General features: G+C 40.8%; 1 protein-coding gene across 50 annotated transcripts in view; it reads left to right on the top strand.

Annotated features, from left to right (window-relative positions):
• Fars2 (phenylalanyl-tRNA synthetase 2, mitochondrial) overlaps positions 1–19,581 on the top strand; it is a 434,171-nt gene that overhangs the window by 263,301 nt on the left and 151,289 nt on the right. For 4 of the 50 annotated variants that reach the window (XM_087590581.1, XM_087590583.1, XM_087590582.1 and 1 more), the window contains one exon: positions 14,370–14,952. In XM_087590581.1, coding sequence (XP_087446707.1) covers positions 14,370–14,591 — 222 coding nt within the window. In that variant the 3' untranslated portion in view covers positions 14,592–14,952. 50 annotated transcript variants of the gene reach the window in all.

The raw sequence follows: 19,581 nt of genomic DNA, 5'->3' as shown, positions 1-19,581 counted from the left end.
TTCCTTGGTCTGTAAAATTTTACTTTGATAAAAGTTTACAAGTATTATTTTTCATCCCATAGGTTTATTATGTTTTTCTTTGCTATGAAATGTTTTTTGATGCAGTCAAACATTTTTTGTTTTTTGTTATATAAACTTTTGGTATCATATGTGTGTGTGTTTATATTTACTCATATACACATATATATGTAATATATCTACCTGCCTACATACATACATACATGCATACATATGTACACACATACATACATTCATAATCCTGTGCTCAAGAGCTTTACTCTTGTGTTATCCTATAGGAAGTTAAAGTTAGATCTTAAAACTTTTTGGTTAATTTGAGATAGATTTTTATATGGGTTTTAAAACAAGCTTTCAAGTTCATTCTCTTTGCATGTGGGTAGCCAGGTGTCTTAAGTCATTGATTGAAAAACCTGTGTTTCCCCTGTTACCCTGTATTTTTGGAAACCTTGTCAAAGATTACCCCATCTAAGTCAGCTTATTTCTGACTTCTCTATTTGTTCCAACTATCTCTGTTTCTATGCAGCAATAATAATGTTTAGATTCTAATGTAGTATAAAGCACACAATACGATTTCATTGGCTTTATTCGTTAGGTTCAAGAATGCCATGGCCCTTCTGTTCTTTTGTGTATATATTAATTCAAGGTTTTTCTGTGTCTTATAAAAATATCATTAGAATGATGTTGAATTCATAGACTCTATAGATCACTTTTACTAAGATGAATGTTTTGAAATAATTCTTTTAATCTATGAATATAGACAGGATGGATAGCTTTTTATTTGTTTGTATATTATTCAATTTATTTCAGTTTATAAATCTTTCATTTCCTTGATTTATTTATTTCAAAATATTTTTCTTTGATGGATTTTCTTCCTTTTCTTTCTTTTCTTTTGACAATTCAGTGTTATTATATACAAATATAACAGATTTTTGTATGTTGATTTGGTATTTGTGCTGATTTGAATGAGAAATGTCCCCTGTCGTTTGGGGCATTTGAACACTTGATCCGTGTTTGGTGGGTTAATATGGTACAGCCTTGTTGGAGGACATCACTGCAATCGGTTTCAAGAAGAAGCCTTGTCTGCTTGTAGCTTGCAGTTGAAGATGGGGCTCTCAGCTTCCTGCCTCTGCTGCATGGGCTACTTGCACCCATGCGTCCCTAGCATGACTGGCTTTACTGTCTGGAACTGTAAGCCCAATAAACTTTTTTCTTCTCTAGATTGCCTTAATCATGATTTTATCATGAAAATGTTAACTAATGTAATATCCTTAAACCTCATGAATTAATTCCTTTATTGTCTCTAAGAGTTTTCAGTGACATTTTTAGAGTTGTAGGTATGTAAGATACTGTCATCTTCAAATAAAAACAATTCCCTCTTTCCTAGTAAGGGTATGTTGTATTTATTTTCTTGCTTACTTGCTTTAAGTATGAACCCTAGACTGTGTTGAAGGAGGATGATGAGAGAGAATTTCTGTCTTGCCTCATTGCAAATCGTCTTAGAGGGAAACCTTTCATGTGTTTACTGTTAAATAGACTTTTTATTTATGGCAAGAGTATATATGTTGAGCTATGTTCCCTTTGTTACCAGAACTGTACTATGTGCTGTTAAGCACTGACCTGGAAAACAAACAAATGAACAAACAAAAATGAGGCTCTTGGGGCATCAGTTAGCAGAAGATAATAGATTTACTTGGAGCTGTTAATATGTAGCTTCTCAACGTTTTAAAGTCAAGTGGACTCAGACCTTTTGGGATTTTGTTTGTTTGATTGGTTGGTTTTTGGTTTTGTTTTCTTTTTTGAGACAGGGATTCTCTGTGTAGCCCCCATTGTCCTGGACCTAGCTTTATAGACCAGGTAAGCCTTGAACTTACAGGGATCCTCTTGTCTCTGCCTCCTAAGTCCTGGGATTAAAGATGTACACCACCGTACCTGGCAGTCTTGTTTGTTTGGTTGGTTTTCTATGCGATTGGTGTTCTGCTGCATGTACGATTGCGTGAGGGAGTTGGATCCCATTACAGATGGTTGTGAGCTGTCAGCTCAGTACTGGAAATTGACTCTGAGTCCTTGGGAAGAGCCATCTCTCCAGCCCCTCAGCTTTCTTATATAACACACTCCTTTTTGCAAGTTAATTTATGGGAGCTAACTCTCTCTCTCTCTCTCTCTCTCTCTCTCTCTCTCTCTCTCTCTCTCTCTCTGTGTGTGTGTGTGTGTGTGTGTGTGTGTGTGTACACTCATGTGTACGTGCCTGCCTGCCTGCCTGTCTGTCTGTCTGTTTTTCTTAAGAAGTTAATATGCCAGTCCAAAAAGATAGTTCATTGTTAAGGGAAAGATTATGTAAAGAAAAGAATGTTTCCCCCTAGTCTGTCTATATTGCTTATTACAGCAAGTCAAAGGGGAGGGAAGCTCTGTTGTTATGGCAGAGCACTTTGGATGGCATTTTGCCCACATAGCTTCTAAACTGTGGATAAACTTACAAGTCCATGTTTTCATCTCTTCTGTTCAGACTTCTCAACGGACCATGGTGTCAAATGTATTTTAAGTGTTTTGGAGATGATAATGTGATTTTTATCTTTCTTTCTGTGATGTGGACTGTCACATGGGTCCAATTGCATATGTTGAACCATTCTTATATTCCAAGGAAAACCATACTTAATCCAGCCAGCTGTTCTTTCAAATGGGTTATTTAACTTACTTGAGTAGTGCTTTTTTTTAAAGAAATTTTGCATTTATTAGAGGTGTATCAGTCCCCCATAATTTTCTGTTTTTGCATTCTCTCTCTCTCTCTCTCTCTCTCTCTCTCTCTCTCTCTCTCTCTCTCTCTCTCTCTCTCTCTCCCTCCCTCCCTCCCTTCCTCCTTCCCTCCCTCCCTCTCTTCCTCCCTCCCTCTCTTTGAGGTTTTGAGGAAAACACTCACCTTAAAAATGAATTTGGAAGTGGTTCCTTTCTATTTGGTTATTTTGGAAGAGTTTGGGAAGAGGTAACAATTCTTTTTCAAGTGTTTGCCAGGTACATTTCTGTATTAGTGACTGTTGGTACATTGGATCGGATTCTTGGTGTCTTAAAAACCCTAGTGTTACGGTTCACACAAACCACATTGTTAAGAAGCCTTCTTTTTAGTGTTTTCACTGAAAACCACTATGACTAAGGAATATATGTATGTATGTATATGTATATGGAATCAAAATATGTGCCTAATTGGTGGCTGTATGAATTGTCACACAAAATAATCATCAGATGACTAATGAACAGAAATCAAAGTACTTTTAAATTCTAAAAAAATATATTTATTTAGTATGTATGGATGTTTTGCTTGTCTATATGTCTGTACACCATGTAGTATCCAGGACCTACAGAAGCTAGAAGAATGCATCAGAGACTGTAATTACAGACAGTTGTTGGCTGCTGTGTGAATGCTGAGAATTGAACCCAGGTCCTAAGGAAGAATAGCAAGTGTTCTTACTGGCTGAGCCATCTCACTAGCCCCAAAGTACTTTCACTATTACGATATGCTGCTCTGTACAGTACTGACAACACTTACGCTTGTATCTCAGTGGAAAGATCAGACTAATGCTCAGTCAGTCTCTCAGCTGCTCTTTGACAGTTAAGGGTTTGTTTATTTATGTGTATGTGTATTTTGTCTCTACGTAGCACATCAGAAGAGAACATCAGATCCCATGGTACTATTGTCATATATGGTCGTGAGTTGCTTTGTGGGTATTGGCTATTTGACTCAGGAACTCTGGAAGAGAAGCCAGTGCTCTTAGCTGCTGAGCCATGGCTTCAACCCCTTTTCACCCTTTTCACATCTAGTTTTCTTTATTCCTAAAATGAAAATACTGTGATTACTAATTTATAAAGATTGTATTGATGAATAGGTCAATCACTAAGCATCAAAATATATGGTTGTATTTCTTCCTGTTAGAAGTGTTTTAGCTGTAGTTAATACTGTTTTATATGATAGATTCACAATACAGAATATATTTCAATTAAGAATATGATAATTAATAAGGAAGTGGTATGATCATAAACTAATAGGTTTCAGCAAATGAAATAACCCTTACATAAATACAAGGTTATAAACAATTGATTTATTTTTCTAAATCTGCATTGCTCAATTCATGATTTGACATTTTCTATTCTTTATGCTCTGTCTCAGTTAGGGTTTCAATTGTTGTGATAAAATACCATGATTAAAAGCAACCTGGGGAAGAAATGTTTTATTTCAACATACAACTCTCAAGTCACATCAGGGGAATCCAAGCAATGGAACTCAAGATAGGAACTGCATCCAAAGCCATGTAGTACCACTGTTTACTGATTGCCCCTGGTGGCTTGTTCAGCCTGCTTTCTTTTTTTTTTTTTTTTTTTCTGGAGCTGGGGACCAAACCCAGGGCCTTGCGCTTGCTAGGCAAGCGCTCTACCACTGAGCTAAATCCCCAACCCCCAGCCTGCTTTCTTATAGGACTCAGGACCACCCGCCCCAGGACGGCCCCATGCACAGTTGCCACAGTGTTCCCACATCAGTCACTAATCAAGAAGACGCCCAACAGATTTGCCTCTTGGACAATTTTATAAAGACATTTTCTCTTCCTTCCTTCCTTCATTTTTCTTTTAAGCTCACTTAATTAGTTTGGCCATAATAAAGTGGATCAGTAGTCATTCTCCTCCCATCTGTGGGATTAACAACAGTTGTGAACTGTGAATTCTGAGTTGTGAGGAGAAAGACCCTGTGTGTGCTGGGACTTGAACCAGGTTCCTCTGGAAGAGTAGCCAGTGATTTTACCAACTGACCCATCTCCCTGGCCCCCTGAAGGTGTTTTCTTAATTGAGAGTTCCTCTTTCCATATGACTCTAATTTGTGTCATGTTGACAAAAACTAACCAGGACATGTTCTAAAACCCATCCTTTCCACCACATTATATTTATGATATAAATTCCACTGGTAAATTGGCACATGCTGTTTGTACATGCTGAAAGGAGTTTCTGGGAGTGAGGGGCCTTATTCAGAACACTCAGTCCTGGCTCACCCTAACCCCTACTCTATAACAAGGAGGAAAGGAAATATCAAACAGTTCTGGGATTTAAAATGTAAAATGTACAGTTGTAGACAGCTACATGACAAACCATTTCCAACAGTGGTTACCATTTTTCCTACAGTAGAAACACTTCTGCCCTGGACATGAGAAGCCGGAGCTCAGCCTTGCTGTGTGAGCTCTGCTGTACCTGGAAACCTCCCATCAGGATCCAGCATGGCTGTCTCCACTGGGTCTCCACCTTAGTGGCCTCTACTGGATGTTTAGGCTCCAATTTGATGAAGTTTCCTTGGTGAACCAAAAAGGTTACTTTAAAGGTTCTATGTAGCCTTATAATAAAAAATGGGAATTTGTATTTCCTGGACTTAGTTGACTATGGAAATCTCCCCAACCCCCATCTTTCTTTTTATATTTATATTAATTCATAAAGAAGTTCATACAATGTATTTTGATCATATTCACCTTCTATCCCTACCTGTAATGCCACCCAGATGCACCCGACTTCCCTACCCCTACTGCTTTCAAGTCCTCTTTTTGTTGTTTTTAATAGCCCATAGACTCTCTTTTTTTTTTAACTTTCTTTTTTTTTTTGGATGTTTTATATATTTACATTTCAAATGTTATCCCCTTTTCCCCCTCTCCCATATCCCTTTTCCCTCTCTTCCATACCCCCTTTCCCCTCTCCCTGCTTCTATGAGGATGCTCCTATTCCTACCCACCCACTCCCATCTCAGCACCCTGGCATTCACCCTGCATTGGGGAAAAGAGCCTTCACAGGACCAAGGCTTTTCCTCCTATTGATGCTGGACAGCACCATCCTCTGCTACATATGTGACTGGAGTCATGGGTCCTTCCAAGTGTACTCATGGGTTGGTGAGCTCTGGTCCCTGGGAGCTCTGGTGTTATCTGGTTGGTTGATAGTGTTGGTTTTCCTATGGTGTTTCAGAACCCTCCAGCCCCTTCAGTCTTTTCTCTGACTCCTCCATTGGGGTCCCCTTGTTCAGTCCGATGGTTAGCTGCATGTATCCTCATCTGTACGAGTAAGGCTCTGGCAGAGCCTCTCAGGAGTCACCCACATCTGTTCCCTGTCAGCAAGTACTTCTTGGCATCAACAATAGTGACTGGGTTTGGTGGCTACATGTGGTATGAATCCCCAGGTGGGGCAGTCTCTGGATGACCTTTTCTTCAGTCCCTGCTCCACTCTTTGTCCGTGTATTTCCTCCCATGAGTATTTTGTTCTCCCTTCTAAGAAGGACTGAAGCATCCACACTTTGGTCTTCCTTCTTCTTGAGCTTCATGTAATCTGTGAATTTTTTCTTAGACATTCCAAGCTTTTGGACTAATATCCACTTATCAGTGATTGCATACCATGTGTGTTCTTTTGTGACTGGGTTTCCTCACTCAAGAAGGTATTTTCTAGTTCCATCCATTTGCCTAAGAATTTCATGTAGTCTTGTTTTTAATAGCTGAGTAGTACTCCGTTGTGTAAATGTATCCATTCCTCTGTTGTAGGACATCTGGGTTCTTTCCAACTTCTGGCTATTATAAATAAGGCTGCTATGAACATAGTGGAGCACATGTCTTTGTTATATGTTGGAGCATCTTTTGGGTGTATTCGCAGGAGTGGTACAGCTGGGTCCTTAGGTAGTTCAATGTCCAATTTTCTGAGGAAACTCCAGACTATTTCCAGAATGGTTGTGCCAGCTTGCAATCCCAACAATGAAGGTGTGTCCTATTTTTCCACATCCTCGCCAGCATCTGTTGTCACCTGAGTTTTTGATCTTAGCCATTCTGACTGGTGTGAGGTGGTATCTCAGAGTTGCTTTGATTTGCATTTCCCTGATGATTAAGAATGTTGGACATTTCTTTAGGTGCTTCTCAACCACTCGGTATTCCTCAGTTGAGAATTTGTTTAGCTCTGTACCCCATTTTTTATATAGGCTTATTTGATTCTCTGTAGTTTAACTTCTTGAGTTATTTATATATACTAGATATTAGCCCTCTATCAGATATAGGATTGCTAAAGATCTTTTCCAAATCTGTTGGTTGCCATTTTTGTCCTATGGATGGTGTCCTTTGCATTACAGAAGCTTGGCACTCCTATGAGGTCCTATTTGTTGATTCTTGATCTTATAACATAAGCCATTGGTATTCTGTTGAGGAAATTTTCCCCTGTACCTATATGTTCAAGGCCTTTCCTCACTTTCTCTTCTATTAGTTTCAGTGTATCCGGTTTTATGTGAAGGTGTTTGAACCACTTGGACTTGAGCTTTGTAAAAGGAGATAAGAATGGGTCAATTTGCATTCTTCTACATGCTGACCTCCAGTTGAACCAGCACCATTTGTTGAAAATGCTGTCTTTTTTCCATTGGATGGTTTTAGCTCCTTTGTCAATGATCAAGTGACCATAGATGTGTGGGTTCATTTCCGGGTCTTCAATTCTATTCCATTGACCTACCTGCCTGTCTCTGTACCAATAATATGCAGTTTTTATCACTATTGCTCTGTAATACAGCTTGAGGTCAGGGATGGTGATTCCCGAAGAAGTTCTTTTATTGTTGAGAATAGTTTTCACTATCCTGGGTTTTTTGCTTTTCCAAATGAATTTGCAAATTGCTCCATAAGCATGGGAGGTCCTTCCATCTTCTGAGATCTTCTTTGATTTCTTTCTTCAGAAACTTGAAGCTCTTGTCATACAGATCTTTCACTTGGTTAGAGTCACACCAAGGTATTTAATATTATTTGTGGCTATTTTGAAGGGTGTCATTTCCCTAATTTCTTTCTCAGCCTGTTTATCCTTTGAGTAGAGGAAGGCTACTGATTTGTTTGAATTAATTTATATCCAGCCACTTTGCTGAAGTTGTTTATCAGCTGTAGGAGTTCTCTGGTACAATTGGACTCTCATTAGTACTGTCTATGTACTTCCTGGTATGGAACCATCCCCTGGAGTGTAGTAGAACCACCAGGGACCACATCCTAATAGAAATCTGATTCTTTCCACCACCAGAGTCCATCCGCCCTCCATAGCTCTTCTGTTAGTAGTAGAGCTCATGAATCCTTCCCACTCCATACTTAAATGTTATCTAGCTTGATCTTGTGCAGGTCTTGTGTAGGTAGCCACAGTTTCCATGAGTTCATGAGTACAATACTAATCTTGTCTAGAAAACACTGACTCATTACAGAGAGTTATTAGTCTCTCCACCCCCTTTCCTAAGGCAGTCCTTAAGCCTTAGTGAAAGAGTGATACAGATGTTCATGTGTAGCTGAGCGCTCCACTGACACTTATTCTCTGAACTTTGACCCATTGCAAGTTTGTGTATCAACCACAGTCCACTTCACAAAGAAACCTTTCTTTGTGAGGATGTCTGAAAGTTGCACTAGTCTGAGCCTGGATCCTGAAATGTTGTCTCTATTCTTTTCCTACAAGATAAAGAGCCTCAGGTTTAACGCTGAAATCTTGTGTTTTGTTTCTTGCTACTAGGAATAGGAATGTTTCTTTCTCACTGTGTATGTTTCGTATATGGGAAGGCTACTGATGGATTCTATAAGCTGACACTTTGTGAAAGCATTTGTCAGTTCTAAGATTGTTTTTGCTGGACTCTTTGGGATGTGGGATAGATCTGCAGTGTACTTTGCAGGTAGAGATACTTTGATGTCGTGCTTTCCTATCTGTATTCTTGTTTCCTTTTTTTTTTTTTGTTTGTTTGTTTGTTTGTTTGAATGCTTTAACTAGAATGTTAAGCACTGTATTTAATAAGGGAGGTTGATGTGTACACCCTTATCTTGTTTCTGATTTTAGTAGGTACTCTCTGAAGTTTTCTCCATTTAACATGATGAAGACTATGTATTTGTTATAGGCTTATTATCTTTATATATGTTCCCTCCCTCCCTAGGCTCTTCGGGGTTTCTCATGAAGAGGTGTTGAATTTATTAAAGGCCTATTTTGTTTGCATCAGTTGAAATGACTATGTGATTTCTGTCATTGAGTCCATTTATGTGGTGAATTATGGTTATTGACTTGCATGTGCTGAACCATCCCTGCATCAATAGATGAACTAACTTGATCATGGTGAATCATCTTACAGATATTTTCTTACATGCGATTTACAAGTGTTTTGATGCTGTTGTTGTTGTTGTTTTGGTTTGTTTTGTTGAGAATTTTTGCATCAGGAAAACGGCCTTATAAATTCTTGGGTTTTCTGTTGGACCTTTATCAGATTTTAGTACTAACTTCATATAAAGTCTCTAGAAATGTTCTTTCTTTTTATATTTTATGGAATAATTTGAGTAATATTGATGTTGATTTTTTTTAAAGGACTAATAGAATTCTGCACTGAATCCTTCTGGCCTTGGACTTTTCTTTGGTGGAAGAGTTTTAATCACTATTTATATCCTATTAGTTGCTATGGGTCTGTTTAAAGTAATTCCTTCATATGCTTAACTTCCTTGGTTCATCTGCATCTAGAAATTTATCCCTCACTTCTTAGGTTTTCCAATATAGTGGATTGCACATTTCTTTTTTTTTTTTTATTAACTTGAGTATTTCTTATTTACATTTCGAGTGTTATTCCCTTTCCCGGTTTCCGGGCAAACATCCCCCTAATCCCTCCCCCTCCCCTTCTTTATGTGTGTTCCCCTCCCCACCCTCCCCCCATTGCCGCCCTCCCCCCAACAGTCTAGTTCACTGGGGGTTCAGTCTTAGCAGGACCAAGGGCTTCCCCTTACACTGGTGCTCTTACTAGGCTATTCATTGCTACCTATGAGGTCAGAGTCCAGGGTCAGTCCATGTATAGTCTTTAGGTAGTGACTTAGTCCCTGGAAGCTCTGGTTGCTTGGCATTGTTGTTCATATGGTGTCTCCAGCCCCTTCAAGCTCTTCCAGTTCTTTCTCTGATTCCTTCAACGGGGGTCCTGTTCTCAGTTCAGTGGTTTGCTGCTGGCATTCGCCTCTGTATTTGCTGTATTCTGGCTGTGTCTCTCAGGAGAGATCTACATCCGGTTCCTGTCGGCCTGCACTTCTTTCTTCATCCATCTTGTCTAATTGGGTGGCTGTATATGTATGGGCCACATGTGGGGCAGGCTCTGAATGGGTGTTCCTTCTGTCTCTGTTTTAATCTTTGCCTCTCTATTCCCTGCCAGGGGTATTCTTGTCCCCCTCATTTCTTAAAGTATGGCCTCATATTCAGGGTCTACTGTAATGTTTCTCTTCTCAGCTCAACCTTATTAGATAGGGTGTTCTCTTCCTTTTAGTTAATTTGGCTGAGGTTTTCTCTAATTTGTTTATCTTTTCAAAGAACCAACTTGCTTTGGTTTTTTTTTTTTTTAAGATTTATTTTATGTATGTGAGTACACTGTCCCTGTCTTCAGACACACCAGAAGAAGGCATCGGATCCCATTACAGATGGTTATGAGCCACCATGTGGTTGCTGGGAATTGAACTCAGGACCTCTGGAAGAGCAGTCTATGCTTTTTACTGCTGAGCGATTTCTCCAGCCCCTGAACTTATTCTTAAGTTAATTCATTACACACACACACACACACACACACACACACACCCATTTCATTATTTCTGCCCTGACCATTATTTCTCTCCATGTGCCGTTTTGAGGATTGAGATTGATGTGCCATGGTTTTTGTGATGCCCTAAGGTTAATCATCCAATTATTTATTTGAGATGTCTCTGATTTAGGGGTGGGAATTGGGCAGTACAGAATCCTTCTACAGAGCCCTGTCCTGGAACTCACTATGTAAACCAGGCTCTCCCAAACTCAAAAACATCCACCTCCCTCTGCCTACCAAGTTTGGGGATGAAGGCATTTAAAGCTATGAACTCCCCTCTTCAGATTGCCTTCATTGTGTCCCGTGGATTTGGATAAGTTGTGTTTAGTTATAGGGCCTGTTAGTTCTTAATTTCTGCAACAATCCATTTGTGATTCAATGATGTGTTTTTAATTTTCGTGAATTTGTGTATTTTAATAGTTTCTTTTGCTGTTGATTTCTAGCTTCACTCCATTGTTGTCAGATAGAATGTGGGACATTGTTAAATTTTTCTATATTTGTTGAAATTTGATTTGTGTCTTAATTTGATCATGGAGTGCTCAGAAAATGTGTATTTGGTATTTTTGAAGCATATTCTATATATTTCTGTTCAGTTAATTTCCTCAATGTTTCATTTAATTCTAGCATTCAGTTTTTGTATACTTGATCTGTCTAATGGTGAGGAGTGTGAGGTTTTGAAGTCACCCAGTGTTACCCTGTTGGTATTAATCTGTGATTTTAAATCTAGTAATGTTTGCTTTACAGAATTGGATACACATATATTTTATGTGTTTATATTTAGAATTGTAATTTCCTCTTGATTGATCGATTTCTTGCTCAGTATAATGGAACCCTCCTTATCTTCTTGGACAAGAATTGGTGTGAAGCCTATTTTGTCAGATATTAGAAGAGCCAACACCTGCTTGCTTCTTGGTTCTATTTGGTTAGAATACTTTTTAGGACAGTGTTCATCTTGGGTGGCAAATTGTATTTCTTGGAAGCATGGAAAAGTATTCTGCTTACTAATCTGGTCTGCTCATCTGTATTTCTTTTTTGATGGATGACTTGAGAATATTGATATTCAGAATTAGAATTGACAGCTACATATTCATATTGTCCTCTGTCCTTTTCTTGATTTAGTAGTGACGGGGGATTTCTTGGTCTTTTGTTTTATAAGACTAGATAGCTAATCTTGACTATGTCTGTTATTAACTAATACCTCCCTCACCCCATCCCTCACCCTTGTGAGGGATTTTTCCTTGTTAGATTATTTGACATGGGAAAATTCACCCCAAATCTGTGTCACACATACTGGTCACAGCTCATAAAAAAAGACATAGAGGAAGCAGCTTCTTTTTTTACCTGCTTGCCCTCACTCTCACTGTCAAGTTCATCCATTCTGTTGTCAAGGCATTCCTTCACTGGGATTAGAACCTACTTCTTTTGGATGATTCCAATGTACTCTAAAGATTGGCACCACTGCAGGACTTTCTTCAAACTCCAGTACCAGATTGGGACTACTGAGACACATAGTCTCATGGACTGAACCAGATCACTGCTCTTTCCATTGGGAAACAACCATTTTTAGACTTACACCACAGTCTCCAAGTCTACAGACCACTCTAATCCACACATATATACATGTACACACACATCTATTCTATCAAATTTTGTTCCTTTAGAGAACCCTGACTTAAACAGTGTCATAGCACCATTTGTTTTTCCTCATGTAGTTTCTGGAATGTGTCTCTTCAGACTAAAGCACTCCTTCTACCATTCTCTGTTGAGCTGGCTCTGTGGTCAAGAATGCCTTTAGCCGGCTACTATGCAGGAAAGGTTTTCTTTTACCATGAATTATGGCAGGTAGTTTCTCTGGGTGTGTGAGACTGGGTTGATTGGGGTGGAAGTTGATAGACATGAGGCCCAGCCCTCTGTGTTTCATGGTTTGGACTACAAAGTTAACAATTATTAGGATGGCTCGCCTTTGTATGTGTCTTGACTCCTTTCTTTTGTGATGTTCAGTATACTTTCTTTGTTATGTACATTAAATGTTTCAACTATGATATGATACAAAAGAATTTCTATTTTGAAAAGATTGGGTATTATGTGTCCCTCTTGAATCTAGATGAGCCTTTTTTCCTTAAATTTGGAAATTCTACTTTAAAATTCATCATTGACTTTGGCCATATGACTTAAGTTTTCTATTTTGTCTTCATGCCCTGATATTCTACTTCCTACAAGATCTATTTTGTACTCTCCACCAAGCTTTTTATTTGACCCTTGTGTTTTTCATTTCTGTAATTGCTTTGGTTTGAGTTTTCTTCAGTATTTCTGTCTCTTTTTAAACTGTGTTATGTTGTGGATTGACTTCCATATTTTATTCAGTTGTCTGTACCCCCTTGGAAAATGTTGGAGTCCTCTTAGATGTTTTAACACGTTTATAATCATTCTTCAGAACTCTGCTTCTGGAATTTCATCTAAGTCATTCTAATCAGCAGTCATTAATATAGAGTTGCTAATTTGGGGAGATATTCATCAGCAGTCTTTATATGGAGTTCTGAATTTTGGGAGGAGATAAGTTACGTTGCTTTTTCATGTTATTGTGCAACATGTTCCAGGATCTGCCCATCTAGCGTTAGATTATTGGCTAAAATTGGCTGCTACTGTTTTTATTTTGGTCTGGGTTTTTCTAAGTCAGGCTGCCTTTATTCTCTTAGTGGATCTATCTGCATCGTGTGGACAGACTGGGTTGTAGTACAGTTGAGGTAATGCTCTTGTCTGTCCATCGTGTGGAGAGACTAGGTTGTAGTACAGTTGAGGTAATGTTCTTGTCTGTCCGTTGTGTGGACAGACTGGGTTGTAGTACAGTTGAGGTAATGTTCTTGCCTGTTAGACTGGTGTCCTGAGCTCTAGATGCTATCCGGTCTGTCCATGTAGGTTAATTACATTCTACTGCAACAGCCACTGTCGAGTAATATTTGGCACATTTCAATAATAGAGTGGCAGGTAACTATAAACAGACCCTTGTTGATTAGTTTATAGGGAGTAAAAAAAGAGAAGAGGCAGCAATCACGGTGAGCAGTGATAAATACTAAGTTGTTAGGTTAGGAGGAGAGAAGAGAGACATAAGTGGGAATAATTGAGGCAGTAGAAAACGGGGTAGATGTGTAGGACTTAGAGTTAACAGTGGACTGGAGAGAAGAGGTAATGACGTGTACTGGGATCTTACAATCAGGTCAGCCTCTGGGCTTTGACAAATGGAATAGGAATGGGAATGGGATTGAGAGGCTGGCAGAAAGTCAGAGAGTCATGGAGCTGTAGGACAGTGTTCCCAGCTGCAGTGCTGTCTGTATCTGTGAAAGCTTTAGGGGAAGGAACAGAGCTAGGGGAGATACTAGATAATGGAATCCCTGGCAGATGAGGAATAGCTGCAGGAGGGAAGGAGCACTGGGTGGAAATAGAGGAAAATGAGGTCACTGGTCTGAACATTGATTTCCTCTCCTTGGCTGTCTGCTGCCTGGGCTCCTTGGTCCTGGTATGGGCAGTATTCAGTATTGCTTTTAAATAGTCCCATTCTTCTTATGTGAGCTCCCAACTCCCCTTGTGTATGGCATTTTCTGAACTCTGTTCTGTCAGCTGTGAGTAGCTAAGGTAAATTCCACCCAATCACAATTTCTGCGTGCCTGCAGGGTCAGGAACAATTTGTTCCTGCAATACCCATAGCTACCCATATCTTCAGAGTTTGCAATTAACTGTTGAATCTTTGCCTTTTTCTATCCAGGTGCTGGTGGTGGCCCTGGCAGCAGTCCCTGGGAAAGAACCCTTTCTATGGAATCCCTACATTCGCTGTTTTCATAGATTACCTGGCAAGGATCTGCTAACCTCCTTGGCCCAGGAGATTCCTGCGGTGGAGGTGGGGCTGCTGTCCTGGGGATTGCAGAAACAGCAAGTCCAGCTCAGTAAAATCCACACGTCCAGTGGTAGATGGCATCTGCTGTACTGAGCCGTTCCAGAGTTAGAGAAGTAGAAGATTGTATGATAAAACATCTTTAGTCCCTTTAATTCCCATACTGTAATCAGGTACTCATTCTAGCCTGCCATCTTACCTGGAGGTAGAAAACCCTTTAAAGAAGACATCTGTGGACATTCTCTAAACATTCCATCCTCACTCAAAATTATGAGCCCTGGGGGTAACCTACCCTTGTCCAAATTGTGCTGTTTGACGCACTTTTATACTCTGTTTCACTAGTCTCAGGAGACAATAATATTTCCATTCATGTTGGGTTGTTAAGTGGGACCATATGTGTACTAAATATGTGTTGTTAAATTATATATTCTATGAATACTATGTGCTTAAGAGCTTAAAACTAATTTTTGATGGGTAGGGGAGGAAATGCTAGAAATGCTCAAGGCCAATGGTCATGGCTGGTGGTTTATTTTCCAATGAAAATGAGAAAAGGTAACCCTGGTCTCTCTAGGATGTGCTGTCCCCACTTCTGCAAAAGATACTGTTAGTGCTGAGTTGAATCCAACACAAATGTGGGAACCAAGCATTGGATGTAAAGAAGTGAAGGGGTCCAGTGTCACAGGCTTAGGGACTCTGGGTTTTGGGTGGTAGAACATTGCAGCCCCTTTAAAATACAGCCACTACTGTAGCCACAAAGACAGTCCAAACCCAGTAAAGTTCACTCACCTGGTTGTAATAGATAAGTTGGAAACCCACGTGACACTGACCCTCCTATGTTAATAGATCGTGCATCTGAAAACACAAAGCAACATAATATTGGCCAATGAGCTGCCAGTTCTACAAGCTCTGTATGAAACCAGCTGGTGAGATTGCAAAACAGCTTTCCTATTTGTCTTTTTTCTCACGTCTGCCCTTTCCCTTTGCTTACGAGGAAAGCCCAGGCCTTCTTCTTTTAAACCAGTATATTCCACCATTAAACTTCTCCTCCTCCCAGGAGGCCTTATGCTGAGTATCTCTTGTAAGTAATCAACATTCATTTCATTGTCAGTAGGTAACAGACTTTCTAGAATTCCTTGTGAGGATCCACAAATCTAATGCTGGACTCCCTGCACATCCTTGACGATCTTCAAGGGTCATCAAGTCAGATCTCAGACTGAGGTCAGTTTGTGTCCCAGGATCTTAGCTGCCTGTTTTCTGCACTTTTGTCCTCACACCTTGGCCATAGGGGTCATCTCTTTGGAATCAATACTCTATCAGATGAACTATTTTTTTCTAGCATCCCAGGATACTTTTAGCTTTCCCTTTTCTGTTTTTCCCTAGAGAGCTGGCCCTCGCTATTCACTAGGTTGTGGTGGGTGTTTCTCAACTTCTTCACAGGCTGTATTTGTCTTGTCATCATAGAGCCTGGAACACACCTTCCTGACCTATGGTTTGTGGTAGGATTATTGACTTCACAGTGCTGCAAAAGTGATGTATATCCAGGAGAAACTGCCTTGGTTTGGTACAGTGACACACACCTATAGTCCCAGCCCTCAGCATAGTGATAGGATTACCAGTTTGAGCTCAGCCTGAATGGTATAAGAACATGTTCCCAAAGCAAGTCTAAATGAAACACAAACTGTAGTTGTGAGTTGTGTCCATGTGTACATGTGTTCCCATGCTTACCGTGGTGCTGGGGATGAAGCATGCTAGACAAGTGTTCTGCCACCAACTACATCTCAGCCTTCAGTGTGAACATTGATCTCTCCCCAGGCTGACAGGACGTGCTCAGATCCTCTTTTGTGATGCTGGGTGGCCGGAAGCAACCACGATCCTCTTCAGTGGTGTAGCCATGAGTCAAAACAACCTACACTCTACAGGGGACTATATTGCCCACATTATCTTTCAGATGTTATGTTTTGATATTTTTCAACACAATATATGAGTATTTACAAAATACTCATCTCTGAATATATGGGAGGTATTCAACACTTAACCATGAAATCAACTTTATTTTACTGTAGCTACTGTAAATGCCTTCTGAGTGGTTCCTGAGGCCAGCTATGATTCTCTCTAGGTCATGTATATTCCAAGATGGTGATGAAGTTCTTGTGTCTAAGACTGTGTGTGTATGAAGAGCCTGGGGCTGCAGCTGACTTGCCCAGTGCCCACCCTGATCTACATGGCTTGAATGCAATGCCGGAAGCTCCTCAGCCTCTCTGCTCCCATGTCGGCATCCACAGTTGGGATCTGGTGTGGGCTTTGTGGAAATCACTGGAACAGTATTTACCACAGTCAGCACACAGTAAATGCTCTCGAGTTGGGGGATTAATCGTTCTAGCACATAATGTTCAGCAGCCCTGGCTCATCTCTGCCAGTCACCTCAATAATAAAAATCATTTTTTTAATTTTGAAAACAGCACAACTCATAGCTTCATCAGCAGTGGTGTATTTTTCAGCCTGCAGGCTGGCTTTGGTCACCTCTCCAGATGCGCTGGGCTGCAGCAGTCCTCAGTGACTGCATAAGCTTGAGATGAAGCACCATGGGACACAGCACATCTGAGAGTGCCAGTGGCTTCTGCAGAGCCTGGATACTGACACTGGGAACACACTATCAGGAAAGTGTTTTGTGAAAATAAATGCTGCATATATTTCTTTTTGACAAGTCATTTCCAAGTGGAATTTTATTTTCTGCATTTTGTGGATAAATGTGATTTAAAAGCTTTATGTGTAGAGATACAGGACATTTTTGAAAAAGGAACGAGTAAATGAGCTGGCAGTCTTAATGATCAGAAGCAGAGACTCTGTCGTCAGACAGGCTGGGGTCATAGCTCCACGTAGAGGCTATGTGACTTTGGTGAAGTCAGTGCACTCTAGTTTCTTTTCTATAAGCTGAGAAAACCATAATTCATATCTGCTAAGATGGGTTTTGATTACTATTTGTTAAGATGTGTATAGACTCCTTAGATAAGTACCTAGCACACTGAAAGGGCACAAATATGCCAATATATTTAAAAGTGACAGTCCTACACATCTGGGTCTTGTGGGTAGACGTGATGTGAGGACGCATGTGAAGCCAGTGAACAGTGAGATTCCATGTTTCAGACTGAACCTGGAGCACTGGAGCCTGGGGCACTGGCTCCCAATTCATTGGGGTTTCTTGAGCATCTTTCCATAACAACAAATATTAGTGCCCCCTGCACCAGGGTGGCTCTGGCTGATTAGGGGCTCACGTACACAGCCAGTTGAGAACCCAGCACTATCATGTGCTCTAGATTCATGAAGTCATGACCATCGTCTCCAACGCAGAGGTCTTCCTTCAGTTAGGAAGTCAGGGGGGTTGGGGATTTAGCTCAGTGGTAGAGCGCTTGCCTAGCAAGCACAAGGCCCTGGGTTCGGGCCCCAGCTCCAAAAAAAAAAAGAAAAAAAAAGAAAAAAAAGAAAAAGAAAAAGTTAGGAAGTCAGGAGTATCAGTGTTCATTCAAATCCATGGCCTACCTTGTAGAAGAATATTTCCAGCATACAATTCACTGACAGGAGATGGGACCAATCCACTATGCAGACACATCTTTAACCCTAAACTCCATGCATGAAATTCTAACCCTATGCAATATTTTATCAGTCAGCAGACACATAGCTTAACTCTGCTAATTGTTCTGACCTCATCAGCGCTTCTTGTTCCTTTGATTGGGTTTTTTGGTTATTGTTTGTTTGTTGAAAGAAGAAAGATTTTGCTTCTCTTTTGCATATATGTTTTTTCTTAATCACCACATTTTTAGCTCTTATATTCATTTTAAATTTCTTGATGCCTAGCACACTGTTTTGTAAACTCTAAAATGAGTGAAATTTCTAGGCAAGTGGATTACCCACAGGAAGAGTAACCAACAGTCAGTATCAGCTATGAGAATTTACTCTGATCTCTTTAATTATCCTAGCCTGCCACATCTTCTAAAGCAGCACAGATAGAAGTATAGTGAGTTTGAGGCTAGCCAGGGCTTCACAGAAGGTCCTTGACGTCTTAGATTTTTCTAGTGACTTTGCTTCAAGCTAAGAGTGCATTTCCACTCTGCCTTATTATTCACGTTTTTTTGCTTGTTGTTTGTTTGTGTTTTAGTAATGTTTCCCAGGCTGACTTCATACATGAGACCTTCCTGGTGTGACCCCCCCAGGGGACTGGGGTTACAGCAGTAGGTTACCGTATGTGGCTTACCGGTCACTTTCACAAGCCCTTGAGAGGGGCAGAGCACACCCTGTCTCTGAAGAGGACATACTCTACTTGAGTCTTCCATACGTTTCATAGCCATGAAATGTGTCCTGTTCCCAATAGTCAGCATTTCTGGCAGGCCACTGCAGGTCCCTAAGAAGCCCAGAAGGGAAGTAGGAGAGGGTCCATGAGTCACCTAAAGAGAACCATGCATCACACTTCTTCGGGCCTGTTATGGCCCCTTTTACTCCACCAGTATCTTCTCCTTACTGTCCATCTTCCCCAGCTCTCAAGCCTCCCTCCTGGCTCTCAGGCCTCCCTCATGGCTCTCAAGCCTCCCTCCTGGCTCTCAGGCCTCCCTCCTGCCTCTCAGGCCTCCCTCCTGCCTCTCAGGCCTCCCTCCTGCCTCTCAGGCCTCCCTCCTGCCTCTCAGGCCTCCCTCCTGCCTCTCAGGCCTCCCTCCTGGCTCTCAAGCCTCCCTTCTGGCTCTCAAGCCTCCCTCCTGGCTCTCAAGCCTCCTTTCTGGCTCTTTCCCTCCTCCTGATCCAGCCTTTGACCTCCTCTTTGTCACAGCCAAGAAAGAATGAGCCAGCCAGTGTTCCTGAGCACTGCCATGGCTCTGCTTCACTTACCGGCCTGCAGACAGCTAAGCAATGACAAGTACATCCCCTCGTGAGGGCCAAGGCTCTCTAGCTCAGGGCCCTCTGACTCACCTGGGAACACCTTGCACTGTGGAATCTCTATGCAGCATGCAGGTTTTCTGCCCTCCCTGGCCTCTGCCCAGCAGCACAGTAATTCTCCTAACTCTGAGACTAATCGAGACAGCAGATGAAGTAAAGAAAG

Source organism: Rattus norvegicus, chromosome 17, assembly GCF_021556685.1.
Source record: "Rattus norvegicus strain SHRSP/BbbUtx chromosome 17, alternate assembly SHRSP_T2T, whole genome shotgun sequence".
Classification (NCBI taxonomy): domain Eukaryota; kingdom Metazoa; phylum Chordata; class Mammalia; order Rodentia; family Muridae; genus Rattus; species Rattus norvegicus.
This window is presented reverse-complemented; position numbering and strand designations above follow the sequence as displayed.